Source organism: Chiloscyllium punctatum, chromosome 42 (genome assembly GCF_047496795.1).
Source record: "Chiloscyllium punctatum isolate Juve2018m chromosome 42, sChiPun1.3, whole genome shotgun sequence".
Lineage (NCBI taxonomy): Eukaryota > Metazoa > Chordata > Chondrichthyes > Orectolobiformes > Hemiscylliidae > Chiloscyllium > Chiloscyllium punctatum.
In genome coordinates, this window is record NC_092780.1 from 40,574,347 (window position 1) to 40,592,810 (window position 18,464).

Consider the following 18,464-nt stretch of genomic DNA (forward strand, 5'->3'; position numbering starts at 1 on the left):
ATGATTCTGTTAGTCCATGGCCAAAGAATAACTAGAAATTCTTTTTTAAAGAAATCCTTGTGTAATAAGAAGTCCTTGTGTCCATCTCAACAGTAGTATCTGAACTTTAGCAAGCTTACAGTCCTGTAATTTTGACAGCTAATGATATATCTATTGATTCTTGAAGCTTCTGTTTCAAAAGATATCAAACAAAATTCAGGTGGGGAGTACTTTGAAAATTATTTTTCTTTGAACCTTCAGATTCAGTAATGACTGCTTGCTGTTTTGTTTTTTAAACTCTGATATGCTTAACTTTTTGCTTTCTCTTCCTCAGCCATTTGGTCATAACCAGTCCCAACAGGACATCCTTCAGGAAAACACAATTCTGAAAGCTACAGAGGTGCAGTTCCCTCAGAAGCCAGTGAACAGTGCAGAAGCAAAGGTATGTTTGTCACTTGAAGCACATGACAGCTGTAAGAAAAGTAGAACCTTGTTAGTACTTAGCTGACTGACCTGCTATTTATCGTGATCACTAAATACATTTGGATCTAACAATAGCACAGAACTCTTGAGGTATCGTGACTAACAGTGCACAGGCAAAATCAGACCATAATGGTGCTCCACAAACAAGCATTAAAGAACCTGTTTCATTCCTATAGAATTTTTTTATTGAATCCCTACAATGTGAAAACAGGCCATTCGGCCCAACAAGTCAAAACCGACCCTCTGAAGAGTAACCCACCCAGACCCATTCCCCTACCCTACTCCACAGTTACTCCTGACTAGTGCACCTAATCTACACATCCCTGAACACTCTGGGCAATTCAGCATGGCCAATTCACCTAACCTACACATCCCTGAACATTTTGGGCAATTCAGCATGGCCAATTCACCTAACCTACACATCCCTGAACATTTTGGGCAATTCAGCATGGCCAATTCACCGAACCTACACATCCCTGAACATTTTGGGCAATTCAGCATGGCCAATTCACCTGACCTACACATCCCTGAACATTTTGGGCAATTCAGCATGGCCAATTCCCCTAACCTACACATCCCTGAACACTCTGGGCAATTCAGCATGGCCAATTCCCCTAACCTACACATCCCTGAACACTCTGGGCAATTCAGCATGGCCAATTCACCTAACCTGCACATCCCTGAACACTCTGGGCAATTCAGCATGGCCAATTCCCCTAACCTACACATCGCTGAACATTTTGGGCAATTCAGCATGGCCAATTCACCGAACCTGCACATCTTTGGATTATGGAGGAAACCGGAGCTCCCGGCGGATACCCACACAGACACTGGGAGAATGTGCAGACTCCATGCAGGCTCCACACAGACAGTCGTCCGAGGCTGGAACTGAACCCGGGTTACTGGTGCTGTGAGGCAGCAGTGCTAACCACTGAGCCATTGTGTTGCCCCATTCTGTTGCAGTGTTATTCTGTTTGGTGTTTTATATTGTATCCACTGCATAACGTTTTGTATTGCAGCATTGTTTAATCTTTCCTGACAGGATTAACATATGCATTTAAAAGTCTGGCTTCTATTTTTTACAACTTTACTTAATATCAGTTTAAGTTACATAGATAGAATAACAGTGTGCACACACTTGGTTCTGAAGAATTTAATTTCTATAACAGAGGTTTGCATGGAAACAATCAAATTCTGACACACTTGTGAGTGAGGGTCAACGATTGAATGTTTATTTTGGAAAGAATATTTCGTCATATGGAATGTAAACTTAAGTAAAATATTTTCTCTAACAAACATTAGACACCATTTCGATCTATGGTCAGATTGTTATCTGGATTACCCACAAGGAGGGGAGGAGGGGGGTGTGTAAGTGGCCTAAAATGTTAATTAAAATCCATTATTAAAATCTATTATGCTTATAATCTTCTCTTTTTAAATTGTAAAAACATAAATGCATCTCCATACTCTTTTGACATACTTAAATAGTTGAGATAATCACAAAATTTGTTTCCAATAATTTGGAATAAATTATTTTTCATCACTGTTATAGCTTTAACCCAGAAAGTAATTTGTAAAGATTGGAGCATAGGAGCCAAAGTGCAGGATGTAACCGAAACAAATTATTTTCCTTGTATTAATTCATTTCTCCTTGATTAAGCAAGAAATGTCTTTACACAGAGCTTCTAAAATGACCTCTTCATCACAGAGTCTTGCTACAATGCATCTCCATATCCACCTTGTTATGGTGAGAACACAGTGTAATAATCAATTTAGGCTTTTAACAGGCAGTTTTGCTTTAGATACTGAAAGTATCTCAGTCCTGATCATGATCCCTGGTGGTGGGAATAAGGTGTTTCCTTCATTGTTTGTTTGAATTCCCAAGTTTTTCCTGGGGAGAAAATCATTGGTGCACACTTATTAGCCAGTTCCAAAGTATCATTGATTGAGACTCGAGGGAGCGGTTTCCTTAGGATAGGTGATGACCTGGTGGTATTATCACTGGACTGTTAATCCAGAGACCCAGGTAACATTCTGGAGTCCTGGGTTAGAATTCTGCCATGGCAGATTCAATTTTTTAAAAAGTCTGGAGTTAAAGCCTAATGATGATCTTGAATCTGTTGCCGATTGACAGAAAATCCATCACTAATGTCCTTAAGGAAAGGAAACTGTTATCTTGACCTACATGTGACTTCAGACCCACAGCAATATGGTTGACTCTTCATTGTCCTCTCAGCCATTAGGGATGGGCAATTAATGCTGGCCCAGCCAGTGAAGCCCTCATCGTGTGAATGAATAAAAATAACAGTGAAGAAGGAACAAAGCAGAGAGAAAGTACTTGGTGGGAGGATAAAAGATTCTTCACATAACTAAATAACTTCAACATGGTAACCTTTTGCTTTTATGTTCTAACACAACTCTTACTATCGTGCTGCTGCAAACAGTAAAACTAAAAGTTATAGCTGTTTGCTACCAGGGCACTTCGTTTTGGGAGAAAACTGGAACTGTAGATAATCTATTTACATTAATTAATGCAATTTCTTTATTGAAAAACAAAACACTGTAAATGCCAGAAACAGAAATAAAGAAATATTGTAAATATTCAGGTCAGGTAGCATCTGTGATGAGAAGCAGAATAACCTTTTTCAGGTCAAAGATCGCCTGTCGAGTGGCATTTTCAGAATTTGTTTTTTTTTCAAATAGAATCCTTACAGTGTGGAAACAGGCCCTTCAGCTCAACAAGTCCACAGCGACCCTCCGAAGAGTAACTCATCCAGATCCATTTCCCTCACTCTACATTTACCCCTGATTAATGCACCTAACCTACACGTCCCTGAACACTATATGGGCAATTTTGCAGAGTCAATTCACCTAACCTGCACATCTTCTTTGGACTGTGGGAGGAAACCGGAGCATCCGGAAGAAGCCACACAGACAATCACCCAAGGGTGGAATCGAACCCGGGTCCCTGGTGATGTGAGGCAGCAGTGCTTGAAAAATTGTCACTTTTCAAAATCCTTGAATCCTCACCACACTGGCTGCAGACACTCATGAAGGCCACATAACCTCTTTATTTACAACTTGACTGAAACCAGGATACAAACCTTTAAGGCACTGTTTTCTGTCTTCCTCCTTTTTTAAATAATGCGTTTACGTTTGTTACTTTCCAACCTGCAGGAACAACTCCCGATTGGATTAAATTGTGAAAGGTAACCACCAATGCATCTACCACCTCCACAGCCACCTAGACCATAAAACATAGGAGTGAATGTAAGGACATTCAGCCCATCGAGTCCACTCATCCATTCAATCATAGCTGATAGGCATTTCAACGCCGCTTACCCACACTCTCCCCGTAGCCCTTAATTCTTTGCAAGATTAAGAATTTATCAATCTCTGCCTTGAAGATATTTAGCGTCCCGGCCTTCACTGCGCTCCATAGCAATGAATTCCACAGGCCCACCACTCTCTGGCTGAAGAAGTGTCTCCTCATTTCCATTCTAAATTGACCCCCTCCTAATTCTAAGCCTGTGCCCACAGGTAACCCCGCCTAACGGAAACAAATTCGTAGCGTCCACCCTTTCTAAGCCATGCATTATTTTGTAAGTTTCTATTAGATCTCCCCTCCACCTTCTAAACTCTAATGAATACAATCCCAGGATCCTCAGCCATTCATCGTATGTTAGGCCTACCATTCCAGAGATCAGTGTGAATCTCCGTTGGACTCGCTTCAGTGCAAGTATGTCCTTCCTGAGGTGTGGAGCCCAGAATTGGATGTAGTATTCTAAATGGGGCCTAATTAGAGCCTTATAAAGTCTCAGTAGCATATCTCAGCTTTTATATTTCAAACCTCTTGAGATAAATGACAACATTACATTTCCTTTCTTAACCACGGACTCAATCTGCAAGTCAACCTTTAGAGAATTCTGATCAGATTCCTGATGAAGGGCTTTTGCCCAAAACATCGATTTTTCCTGCACCTCGGATGCAGGAAAATTTTCCAAAACATAACCTTTTATCTCAACTCTCAGCCAATCCTCAACTCATGCCAGTTGCTCACCTCGAACACCATGGGCCCTCACCTTACTCAGCAGCCTTATCAAAGGTCTTTTGGAAATCTAGGTAAGTAACATCCACTGGGTTTCACTGGGTCTAACCTACTTGTTAGCTCTTTCAACACGAGGAGTTTAGACCAGATTTATCCCTTTTAAATCCCATTACTTTCTCTGGTAATTTAAAATAATTTTGAACTGATATTCAAATCTTACAGTTCTTTATCTGCACTAGTCTTTAAATGCCCCAATATTTTTGGGAGTATTTTTTCTTTGTTTTCCTCATTCAGTACGAACCTGAATGTTGGTCAAGTTTTGTTAGATGTCGGCACAAACTACATCAGTAACAAAAGATTTGTGAATGACACTGGATTGTTGTGCAGTCATTAGCAAGCATTTTGACTCTGATTTTATGTGGGAGGGAAATTCATTGATGAAGCAGCTGGCGACTGCAGACACTACCTTGAGAAATTCCAATACTATGTCACGGGGCTGGGATGATTGAACTCCAACAAGTATTGTACTACCAAATTCCTTTTGTATGACTCCAAACAGTAGCGATTTTCCCACCAGTTTCTTTGTTAAATGCTGCCTTCAGTCTTGCCCTGCTTGTTAAATTCAACTCTTATCCAAGTCTGGAGTATAGACTGTAACAAGTCCTAAATTAGCTAAGTGGCCTTTGCAAACCTAAACGGTGAAACGTGAACAGGTTGCTGCTGAGTGACTGCTGCTCAATAGTAGTCAACACCTTCATCACTTTCTTGCTGATTGAGAATAGTCTGCCGGAATGATAATTGGATGGATTGGGTTTGTCCTCTTCTTTGTCTTCTTCACCATAGTCGGGGCCCAGAGTCTTTGGAATATCCACTGCCTCAACCTTTTCTTGACACAACGTGGATTGAATCAAATTATTTAAAGATTGACATCTGTGATATTATAATCTTCACAAGAAGACTAAGGTGGTTCATCCACTCGGCACCTCCATCAGTGGTGCAAATGCCAGCCTTGCCTCATTAACTTGTGTGTATATATAACAGAAGGAGGCTATTCAGCCCACTGTATTCATGCCAGTCGGCAAAGTTCTGACTTAGAACATAGAGCATAAAAAAAGTACAGCACAAAACAGGCCCTTAGGTCCACGATGTTGTGCTGAGACTTAATCCTAATGTAAAATATAGTAACTTAACCTACGCTCCCCTCAACTCATTGCTATCCATGTGCATGTCCAGCAGTCGCTTAAATGTCCCCAATGACTCTGCTTCCACCACCACAGCTGGCAAAGCATTCCATGCATTCACAACTCTCTGCATAAAGAACCTACCTCTGATGTCTCCTTTATACCTTCCTCCTAATATCTTCAAACTATGACTTCTCGTACCAGTCAATCCTACCCTGAGGAAAAGTCTCTGGGTATTGACTCTATCTATTCCTCTCATTACTTTGTACACCTCGATCAAGTCTCTTCTCTTCCTCCTTCTCTGCAGTACCCTGATAAACCTTCTTTGCACCCTCTCCAAAGCCTCTGTATCTTTCCTATAGTAGGGCGACCAGAACTGGACACAGTATTTCAAGTGTGGTCTCACCAGGAACTCGTAGAGCTGCAGCAAAACCTCACGGTTCTTAAACTCGATCGCCCTGTTAATGAAACCCAAAATACCATATGCTTTCTTAACAACCTTATCCACTTGGGTAACAACTTTGAGGGATATATGTACTTGCACACCCAGATCCCTCTGTTCCTCCACACTGCCAAGAATCCTGTATTCAGCATTTGAGTTCGACCTTCCAAAATGCATCACTTCGCATTTATCCAGGTTGAACTCCATCTGCCATTTCTCAGCCCAGCTCTGCATCCTGTCTATGTCGCGCTGCAGCCTTCAATAGCCCTCTATACTATCGACGACACCTCCAACCATTGTGTGATCTGCAAATTTACTAACCCACCCCTCAACCTCCTCATCCAAGTCATTTATAAAAACTACACAGAGCAGAGGCCCAAGAACAGAGCCCTGTGGGACCCTACTCAACACTGACCTCCAGGCAGAATACTTTCCATCCACAACCACTCTCTGCCTTTTGTCAGCCAGCCAAATCTCCCTGGATGAGCCTACCATCGGGAACCCTATCAAATGCCTTGCTGAAATCCATATACACCACATCCACTGCTCGCCCATCGTCGACCTGTCTTGACACCTCCTCAAAGAACTCAATAAGATTTGTGAGGCATGACCTGCCCCTCACAAAGCCAAGCTGATTGCCTTTAATCACACTATGCTTTGCCAAATAGACAGAAATCCTATCCCTCAGAATTCTTTCCACAGTGCGGCACAGTGGTTCAGTGGTTAGCACTGCTGCCTCACAGCACCAGGGTCCCAGGTTTGATTCCAGCCTCTGGAATGTGTGGAGTTTGCACATTCTCCCTGTGTCTGTGTGGGTTTCCTCCAGGTGCTCCAGTTTCCTTCCACAGTCCAAAGATGTGCAGGTCAGGTGAATTGGCCGTGCTAAATTGCCCATAGTGCTGGGTGCATTAGTCAGAGGGAAATGGGTCTGGATGGGTTACTCTTCGGCGGGTCGGTGTGGACTGGTTGAGCCAAAGGACCTGTCTCCACACTGTAGGGAATCTAATCTAATCTAAACTTTGCAGACTACAAACGTGAGACTGACTGGTCTGTAATTGCCAGGGATTTCCCTATTACCCTTCTTGAAAAGTGGAACAACATTCGCCTCCTTCCAATCCTCCGATACGACTCCCATGGAGAGTGAGGAGGCAAATATCCTCGCCAGCAGCTTAGCAACCTCCTTTCTCGCTTCCCGGAGCAGCCTAGGATAAATCTAGTCTGGCCCTGGGGACTTATCAATCTTAATGTTTTCCAACATTTCCAGCACATCAACTTCATCAATCTTGATCTGGTCAAGACTGTATCCCAGCTCCTCAAATTTTTCATTTAAACAAGTTCCCTTTCCTTGGTGAAAACTGAAGCAAAAAACCCATTTAGGGCTTCCCCTATCTGCTTAGACTCCACGCACAAGTTCCCTCTGCTGTCCCTGATCATTCTCTTATTCCTCACATATGAATAAAACGCCTTTGGGTTCTCCCAAATCTTCTTGCCAAGCCTTTTTCGTGCCCCCTCTTGGCTCTCCTCAGTGCATTTCTGAGCTCCTTTCTAGCAAGCCTGTAATCCTCTAAAGCTGTGCTAGATCCTTGCTTCCTCCACCAAGCAGCCACCTTCCTTTTGACAAGAAGCTTCTCTGTTCTCATCATCCAAGGTTCCTTAATCTTACCCCTTCTTACCTGTCTCAGAGGAACAAATTTGTGTATCACTCGCAACAACTGCTCCTTAAATAGTCTCCACATGTCTGCTGTGCCCTTTCTATGGAACAATTGCTCCCAGTCTGTGTACTTCCCAACTCCTGTCTGATAGCGTCATGATTTCCTTTTCCCCAATTAAATATCTTCCTTCGGTAACTGCACCTTTCTCTCTCCAAGGCTATGCTAAATGTGAGGCAGTTGTGATCACTTTCACCAAAGTGCTCTCCCACTACGCGATCTGACACCTGTCCTGGCTCGTTGCTGAGCACCAAATCCAAAATGGCTTCTCCCCTCATCGGTCTGTCAACATGCTGAGTAAGGAACCCCTCCTGAATACACCTGACAAAAACGGCTTCATCCAAACCATCTGCACTTAGGAGGTTCCAGTTGATATTGGGAAAGTTGAAATCACCCATAACAACAACCCTGCTACTTTTGCATTTTTCCAGAATCTGCCTGCCTATGAGATCTTCAATCTCTCTACTGTTATTAGGTGGTCTGTAGAAAACCCCCAATGAGGTGGCTGTTCCCTTGCTGTTCCTAACTTCCACCCATACTGACTCAGTAGACAAACCTTCCTCAACAACCTCCTTTCTGTAGCTGTGATGCTTTCTCTGATTAGCAATGCTACAACCCCTCCTCTTTTTCCGCCCTCCCTGTTCTTTTTAAACATTCTAAACCCTGCCACATCAAGCAACCATCCCTGCCCCTGTGAAACTCACATCTCCGTTATGGCCACAACATGGTAACCCCAAATACCACTTGACTAATTCCATTTTTTGTCTCTTGGCTCATAAGCCTGGAAGCTACAGAAACACAAGTGAATAAAGTGCTGCTTAAATGTTACATGTTTCTAACGTAACCATTCTTTCAGACACTGAGGTCCAAACTCTCTCCACCTTCTGGGTAAAGGAATTCTCAATTTTCCTCTTAGTCACCTGCTTCTCTCCTTGAATCCATGTTTCCTGGTTATTGACCTGTTTACTAATGGTAAAAATAGCCTTCCTATCTAAGCTGCCCTGTACCCCTCCTAATCTTGTACACCTGTATCAGGTAACCTTTCAACCTTTGCTGCTGCAGGGAAGACAACCCTAATTTATCCATCGTTTCTCATAGCTCAAACCCACCTGCCTGAGCAGCATCCTGATAAATCTCTGTGTCAAAGTGGCTGCAATCACATCCTTGCTCTAATGTGATGATTAGAGGTGCAGAGTAATGTATCTTCAGTGACATGCCTGTGCTTCCTATCATTGAGTGTATTTACACTGACAAATTTATCTTCAAATTCATGCTTGTATGTTTCTTGTGCCTACTGGAAATTTAAATAATCTTCAGAAATAGGCACTTCAACTCAGTTTCTTGATTGCTTTCACAATGGTTACTCTGGCTCTGTTTTGCCACAAGCTTACTGAGATTTGTATAATACAAATAAATTCACCTTGTTTAATTTAACATTCTTGCCAAGCAATCCTAATGCCACATCTAAAGTTTAAGCTACAATTTTAGTAGTGTAATTCATTTCCCTTGTTTTTACTTGTTTGTAAGTGTGGTTTTTGTTGACGTGTTAGTGACCTCAGTATTATGGGTCAGTGGAACCAAGGAGATCAGTCAAGTTAGGCAGTTAGTTGCTTGACAATAAAATGTTTGATAACCCCATTACAAAATGATGTACAGCCAAATGTAGTTAATATAATGCACTGTTTAGCTAGTTGGGATTAACCAGGGAAAGATCAGGTTTATAGATAAGCTCGCAGGCTCCAGATTGAAGGCCTTTTTGTTTATGCTTGGCAGCCAGGCAGGCAGTTGACTTCTAAATGTCTTTACTACCCTGAGAGAGATGTATTTTGTACTGGTCTGACATGACTATGGATTTATAAATATTTTCAAGGGTAGTCCAGGATTAATTCAAATAAAAATAACCAGGCATGGCAAGGTGAGTTATAGAAGTCATGGTTCAGGATTCTATAGCCATTTAAGTGACTTGTGTGAGAACAATTTCCCAGAAGGGAGCAGTTTCTCTGGACAGTTTGGCCATTTATACACAGCTAAAAAATGATGTAGATATGTCACAGATGGTCAGTTGTTTTGCGCAACATGGATTTATTTACCATCATTTTCTGGTGTTACCTGCAGCTTGTTCTGTTTAATTTATGTGAAGCAAGACATTTTAGAGATCTGTAGATACCAGAAGTGTATGTGGAAGTTAAAACCACAAAGAGAGAAATAATTTATATTTTCCAGAAGATATATTTATTCTGCGTTAAGTAAATTGCTGCAAAAAAAAAAGCTGGAGGAGCATGAGGTCATTTTGTAGCCTTGGAAAACTGAGTCACTTTATACCATTTTGCCACATTTGATAATGTCTGCCTGTTGTGGATAAAGCATTCTAAGAAACTGAACTGAATGACACCTCATCAACTGTAACTTGCTTTCAGAGATATTAATGGAGTACATATGGGCAGCCTTAGCAAGAGCATGGTCATTAGCTCGATGTTAAGCACCATGTGTGTGGCTCAGGAACCCCACTCTAACATGGCAGCATCTGCTACATTTGCTGCAGAGCAAGTTATTGAATTGAGCAGGTGCACTATTCACTGGCCTGTTTTCTCTGGTCCTTCTTTGTCAGCTGAGTCCCCTTTTCAGAATCTTTGCAGTTCAGACGTGTTCTTGGTAGTACAGTGACCTGCAACTGGTGATCTGCTTCTGGTGCTCTGTCACATCCACACTGAATTCCTGTAACCTTTGAACTCTTCAGTCACCCCAAAACTATCCTGAATGAGCTGATAAGATATTTGCATAAATCTCTTCCCTATTGGGCAGATTTACTATTTAGCATCTCTGGAACTGTCTTCTCCATAAATGTTACCAGTCCAACATTGCTGGCTTGCTCAACACAACAAAGGGGATACAAGAATGGATTTTGTCAAGTGGTCAAAATGGCTAGGGGTTTCGATTAAATCAGGGAAAATGATTTTCGTTGATGGCTGTGGTCACTCGAGACTGAGGATTGTCAGGACAGTAAATGCTGAGCAGAAATGTTGAAATTCGCTGTTTTAATTGATAAAAGTTTTTATGACTGTTAATGGAGGCAAAGAGGAGCTATTAAATGTGTAGATTTCAGATATGATAAGAAAATTCAAAGTGAATGGTCTTTCTTTGCACTGTGACATCCTGGATATATGTTCCTCTTGGAACAATTCCAAATGGTTTTCCAAAGAAAATGTCACAAGACTATTCATGCAATATTTAATCTTCTCATTTGAGAATTAAGCAGAACCTATATTACAATTCCCTTCTTGATTGTAATAATTAACTCCAGGATAAAATATTTATGTCTTTATTTATTCTGATTTGCTTTCTTATCAATACCAAGATAGTCTGATGCTTGTCAGTTTTTGGGAATTCTACACTTTAATGAGAATTTTTCTTTCTCTCATTCTGCTGCAGGCTTTTATTCGTCGCTGTCTGGCATATCGTAAAGAGGACCGGATAGATGTTCAGCAACTTGCCAGTGACCCATACTTGATGCCTCATATTAGAAAATCGGTATCTAGTACCAGCCCAGGTGTGGTTGCATCAACCTCTGGATCATCTAATAACAACAGTTCAAACTGAGCATGCAGACGATCCACTAAGAGGGCACATAACACAAAAGGAGTACAGAATCTGTACTAGTAATATCCTGATTTATACCAGGTGTTTTCTCTGTGTCTGTCCAGCGTGGGGAAGAACGTCCTCACAGATTCTCTGAAGCGAGATGGACAAAGACTGCGATGCTCCAGGCTGGAAGCAAGGAGGCGATGGCAGAGGCTATGAATCACGGACCATGACTGATGGCTGCTAATGAAAAGGACAATGATCAGAATCTGCATCTTTCTCCCATGTCCCTTGGCTGTAGCTCAGACACAGCCATGAACTGAAAGTGGCTGTGTGCTAGAAGAGAGTAAGCAAGATGAGTGTTTGTTTTTAAATCTTTCTAAGATATGTTCTATCTATCCCTCCACCCCAAACGCACAGACGGGGTGCACAAACGAGCACACACAACGCAAATTCACATATACATCCACATATACACTTCCCTGCCAACCTGCAAAATGACTGAATGACATTTGTTCCACGTTGAGCACAAGTGTGGGGACTTGATTGTTCCAAAGTTTGGAGCTGCCTCTTGGTGTTGGTGGCTGTTTTTGAGTCAGTTAAACACAAGGTCCTTTTGGTCTTTCTTAAAAAAAAATTGAAGTTTTTCTCTTCCTCGTCCTTCCCATCCCACTATCCCATATCCCTGACCTTTTGATTCTGTTTCTCTATAGCTTTTTCTTGCACTGTTCCTTCAGTACCTTAATATGTTGCTCACTTTCTGCTCAGGTGGATGTAGATTGAGATACAGACAACACTAAGGCTTTGAGGAACCTGCAACAGGAAAAATACCTTGAATTGACACTGAGGCATCTTCTCTTTCAGCCTCTCTTTGCCTTGTTTTCATCATTCATGGTTTTTTTTTCATTTATCCCTCTTGCTTACATTCCCCAAACCTGGCAGTTCATTTCTGCTTTTGGTAAACTTCTGTTTTCTGAAGGTGTATTCTCAATTCAGTTGGCATTTCTATCAGTATAATAATATTTGTGATCCATGGTTTCCATGTAGTTCTTTTTAAATTTTGAGTTAAATAACTGAACTTGGCAAATTTCAGTGTCTGACTTCCACGTGACTTGTTTTATTTTCATTTTACAGGAATAAATCTTTCAGGGTGGGATGTTGTCTTTGTACATTAATTCAAGTTCAGAGAAATGATTTATGATGTTTTGCAATCTAGCTCAGATCAGTAAAATATTGACACCATTTGCTCATGTCATGTCCCTTTCCACCAATGCAGGGACCGTGCATTGTTGTGTAACCAAACAACCAGTTAACCACCTACATCTGATCACAGACAAGTTAGAGTTAGGGAAAACCTTTCTTAAACGTAACTTAGGACAGGGGTTTGACATGGTTGGTCAGATGTATCAAAAGCACTATACCCCTAGGGGATATTTAAATTTCTGGATAAGCAGAATACAGTTCTTGAACACTTTCCCAAATATAGTATGAAACGTTCCTTTTTAACATGAGTTTGAGGGAAAAACTAGCAACAAAAAGTGTGTAGTTTTTTTTTAAAAGGAGTAAATTTCTTGTTGCAGTGGAGTAAAATTTAGGTTAAATGAGGCAACTTCAACTCAGACGAATATCAGAGTTTTACACAACATAATGAGGCCACTTAATCCATCATGCCAGTGCTGTCCCAGTTTTTTGTTTGTTGGGTTAGTTAATCCATTTGAACACTCTTAAATTAAATTATTATGATTGCCTTCACTGAAGTAGAAAGAAGACTCCATGTTTTTCCTCTATATTGAGAGCCACTATTGACTACTCAGTCAAGGTTAACTGAATCTGAACATGGATAATGATCATCCTTTTCTGGGGAGAGTAGTCTTGTTCCTGACTTCTTACTAAGTGTGGTGCACTAGAAATCTCGGACAACAGTAACATATTGTGCACTTGCATCCAAAGTGGCTTAGATTGGAGAGGGTGCTGCAGTCTTAATCATATGAGTGTTCTCCCTCCCTCTGCCTTCTCATGTGATGCCTTTATCTTTCTTTTTCCTTCTGCTACATTATCCTCCTCCTCTGTTGTACACGTATGCACTTTCTCAGTGGGTCTCACTGCATCACTGTTGCTTTTCCACCTCCAGAATTTTCATCAGCAAGTTTCTTGAGGTCACAAACTAGCCCTATTGAAATATGTAAGTTTCAACTAATGTCCTTCCGCACTGTACAATTTTGTTACCTATTCACCCTCATTTCAAACGAGAGAATGTTTAAGGATCCTCTTTTTATTAAAAGGGGGCAAATACCTCTTTTCTTTTACATTGAGTATTTTGATCTTAACTTTTCACAGTGGTAAGATAAAGTGTGACAAATCAACTTTCCCTCTGGTATAGCTTAGAATTCAAATCCAAACCTGTTCAGACAAGGATATTGCTTCAGCTTTGTGTGGTGAATTCCTGATGGAGGGTTGAGAGTATCAGATGGCAAAATGGCTTAATGTGGAATGTACTACTTAAATTGAGTACAAGAAAACTTAGTGCAGATTTACTCAGTAACCTGTTTGAAGTGATTTTGCTACAAATCCTACTAGTCAATGTTTAGTCAACAAAAGCTGGGCAGAGTTTCAATGTTACAAATTTTTAAGGTTGGAATTGCTCCTAAATCTTGCAGTGGCCAAGCCTGATTGCATTTAGTTCCAAAGAAAAGTGAAGTTCTGCATGAGTGGCTGTCTTGAAGCCTTAAGCCCCCATTTATAACTGGATCCACTCAACCTTAAGGCAATACCTGGATTGGCATCTACAGGAGCGTTTCCTTGTTATAATATGGAAAGAAATTACTACTTAAGAAATGGTGTATAAGCTTAAATACATTAGATTTGCTCCTCCCTCAAAATAAATGGAAATTTCCGAGTTTCTAGGAAGCCATTGAATCATTGTCATTGTTATTGAAAATAAGGGCACTGTGAAGATATATGGTTATTGTCACCTGGTTTTGTCCAGAAGTTAGTGGTTCTGCATGCAAAGTAAATATTCATGTCTGAGTTTAGAGGCTGCAGGAGTAAAGTAAAAAAGCAAACCAATCTGGTTGATCATTAATGCTAATGTTGATCTAAATTTCGTGGCATTTTCTGTGCAGAATGTTTGAATAAGTCTGTAATTGAGAGAGAATCATCCACACTGCTATTAATACAGAGTAACCAGCCTGAATTCTCTAGCTGTCTCTAAGACATCATTAAGGACTAACCACACCGGGCTGGTTAAATGTCTTTTCTGTTTTTTTAAAAAAAATAGATTCAGTTTTTATATTGATTTTGTTAAAGGACCAAGGCAAATTATTACACAATTCAAGTTCAGTAAATTGCAGTTTGGCAGTCTGTGGTAATCACATTTGGTTGGCTTGTGAAATAAGTCATGTTCCTTTTTTAAAACTAACATTATCTGAAATTGTAGGTCATGTGCAGGCATCCCTGGGGGAAAGGCTTCGAAAGAAGTACTTAGCCTAGCTCCTGGTGATTTGCAACTAGAGGTTGCACCATGCAAAGGTACTTCAGCCGAGTTGTTTAGGATTGGTGCTTGTGTTCTTGGTAACAAAGCCCTTCTAAGAAGACAAAATGTTGACTGTAACTCTTAGCTTTGCTCTCTGCATTTTTATTTCTCCTGAGTCTGAAATTATGGTGGATTGTGGAAGGAGGGAGAATCGTAGTAAAGTTGAGACTGACTTTGTCCAAAGCCCAGCACAAACTGGAAATTTTGTATTCTCTGGTCATGATCTATTTGTGGAAGTTGTTCATGTAACCATTGATCTCATCACTGTGAGCAGCACATTATCATTCTAAACAAACATTCTCCCAGAAACAAACATTTATAATCAAAACAAGGACATGTCTTGGATAAATTTTAATATCAGCAGAGGAAAATTAAATTGATGTTTTTGTGCAAGAAGATGTTAATCCATCACATCGGATGGTATGAACAGCAGAAATGGATCTCTGGAAAATGTTTGAAAATAAGATTTGTGCAAATCTCTCTTCAATGTGTCAACACAATTGTTTTGCACAGTTGGTCATTCTGTTTGAGGTGTCAGATTTTTTTATTTCTCTAGGAGACTCATCTTGTCAGAATCGAAAGATCTGGATTTTTTTTTGTTTTCCCCACATCCATCTCAACTGTTGTCTTAAAATTCATTTCAACTCTCAATATTTAGGCATATGCAGCTAATAGAGGGTGCTGTACTTCTTAAGTATTTTAAACACTGGAGCCGCTTTTCTTCAGAGGAGGAGACCTACTTGGTGCTTACATACAAATCATTCTGTTTACTCCTGTTCCAATAAATATCCAGCAGAGTTAAAGGTGTTCTTACAGTTTCTAGTTTATTATGGTGGGTTTCACGAGAATGTGATAGGTCTTTTTAGCAGATTGGAAAGTTAATCCATTTAACACTGATTGTAATACCCTAGAATATAATACCCTGCAGGAGTTCCATGACGCACGATTGAAAGAGTACAAGATTTTCTTATAGTGGGTTTAGTCAGTCTCCAATATATTGGGTTGGATCATATATAATTTTTTTTTCTGGAAACGTTTTCAGCTGAGGATTAAACTAACACTGACTTTATTAAACAAACTGGTGTCACATCTGTGGATCCCAGTTTTTAAATGCATACTGCTTTATGGAAAACACCCCTTTTTGTTTCTTCCATCTATCACTTATTTTCTGTTTGAAATTTTGTGTTCCTCCGTTCATTCAAGCTGACGGATAATCTTTGACTAACTCCTCCTCCCTCTTCACCTTTACATTCTTTTCCCCTTCCCACCCCAACTTACTCTCAGATCCCCAAAGGTGCAACCCACAGCTAAATCCTACAGCAGCGTGCTCTTATGGCTGAATGTCATTCAGCACTTACACATGTTGTGAAACTTTGGTTTTTTTGAGTGTTCCTTTCAGTTTATTTCATTGCAGCTAGTTTAAACACTGTGAATAATTCCTGGTTTGGTAAGCTTACAGACCAGTTTATTTCTCCCTGTGGTTCCTCTTTCCAACTATTCTGTTTTTTTTTAAAATGAAATTTGTACAAATGCCTCTATTTAACTGTATACTGTAGTGGTATGATGACGATTCTGATTTCAACTACATGAGCCTCTCCTAGACTACAGCTTTACTTTTAATGTACAAAAGAGAAACAAAATGAAGGGGTGAGTTTAAACCGGTACGGATATTTTCTTTTGAATCAAAAGGAAGGTACCATGGAGCCCCTGTGAGTATGTGTCACTGTGAAATACATGCTTGGTTAATGACCCAGTCTGTGGATGAGGGTTGCTGTGTATATTTCAATAAATTGTATTGCTTTGACTGTGCAGATTCCAAACCGTTAGATGTCCATTGATAGCTGCTGCAGTGTAGAAATTGTTTCTTTTATTCATCTGCTAATAAATTGAAACTTATAACATTTTTTTTAATATTCCTGAATTCTTTTCTCTTGTCTGATGTTCAAGTTGTCTGCTCTGGATAGCCTCCAGTCCTGTCGCTATGACTGGGAACTGGGTGTCGTAACTGATGAAATATTGCTACTTTAAATCATAGCTTTGGATATGAGCTAGAAAAGTATTTCTCTGGTTATTGGGAATATGAACTTAAATACCTCTCTTGGCCTAAATTGAAGTGAATATATAATATACTGGGTTTCTGCATAAGAAAGGAAGCAGTATCTGATTTGATGCTTAAAGAAAAACTATTTTAAAAAGAACTTGATTTGAAGATTGTTCCAGGGAGAAGCAGACATAAACATGTATACAAATTGCATGTATGAGTCGGCTCCTCAATTCCTCAAGATGCTTCACCATTCTCAGTGAGGTGTATCATCAATGTGATCTACTGAATGTGCTGGAAATCAAGCTGGCTATTCTTGGAGTTGTCACAAAAGTTAATGATTCCAAATAATTTCTAATCAACCTGTCAGGGATGCTTTTACACACCTCTGTAGTGGGTGGGCCTTTAACCTGGAGGTAAAGACAGCTGTAGGAGGTTAATGACTCCATGACTCTCTCTCTCTCTCTCCCCCCCCCCACCAACCTGCCTTTTACACCCAGGTTGACAGCAAGCACTGATCAGGTTTTTTTACTTAACAAGAAATGTTATTTATTTTGAATAAGTAGATTGCAGATACAGGTAAGTAGTTTTAAACCATCGACTTATCTTCTAATTAAAACTCTAACCCACCCATTCAACATACACAAACAGACAAAGACACTTTGAACAAGGATCACTGAATTTTCCCACTGTTAGCTTTAATTGTCCTTTTAGCTTGTCAAGCTATGTTGCTCCTCTATTCTCCTCCAGCTACTTTATCTTACTTAGAGAAGGTACAGGGTGGCTGGTTCACCTGTATAAAGTCTTGGTTGAGTTTGCTGACACCAGCACGTTTGCTGACACTAGCATGTGTGCTAGGCACCACTTTAAATCGTGCTCTGCAGATTTCGGAGGGTTGCATTCTGTGGTAAGGGAGAAAGATCTGGATGGACGAGGGGGCGATCAGAGATGGGGTGGGGGACTGCCAGATAGAGTCATTGCGTTGTACAGCACGGAAACAAATTCTTCGGTCCAATTTGTCTCCTCTGACTGGATATCCTCAACTGGTCTAATTAGCTCATATCGTTCTCAACCTTTCCTATCCATATACCCATCCTGATTCCTTCTTAAGCGTTGTAATTGTACTTACCTCTACCTCCTCTGACAATTTGTTCCATACGTGCACCAACTGTGTGAAAACTTTACCCCTAAGATCTCTTTTTCCCATCTCACCTTAAACTTATGCAGTCTGGTTTGGAACTCCTGTATCCTGGGAAAAAGACCGTGGCTATTCATCCTATCCGTTCCCCTCATGATTTTATTAGTCTCTATAAAGTCACCCCTCAGCCCCCAACATTGGAGAAAAAAAACCCCAACTTCCAATTGGCTGAAACACCGAATCCCAGTAATATCCTTGTAAATCTTTTCCAAACCCTCAAGGTTAACAACCAATGTTGTCCCTTTGTTTCAAATGGGAAACAGAGAATCCAA

General features: G+C 40.5%; 1 protein-coding gene across 6 annotated transcripts in view; it reads left to right on the plus strand.

Annotated features, from left to right (window-relative positions):
* Positions 1 to 16,854, plus strand: part of tlk2 (tousled-like kinase 2) — a 206,894-nt gene extending 190,040 nt beyond the window's left edge. For all 6 annotated transcript variants that reach the window (XM_072561853.1, XM_072561854.1, XM_072561849.1 and 3 more), the window contains 2 exons: positions 314 to 421; positions 11,272 to 16,854. In XM_072561853.1, coding sequence (XP_072417954.1) covers positions 314 to 421; positions 11,272 to 11,439 — 276 coding nt within the window. In that variant the 3' untranslated portion in view covers positions 11,440 to 16,854. The remainder of the gene's footprint in view (positions 1 to 313; positions 422 to 11,271) is intronic.
* The last annotated feature ends 1,610 nt before the right edge of the window (positions 16,855 to 18,464 follow it).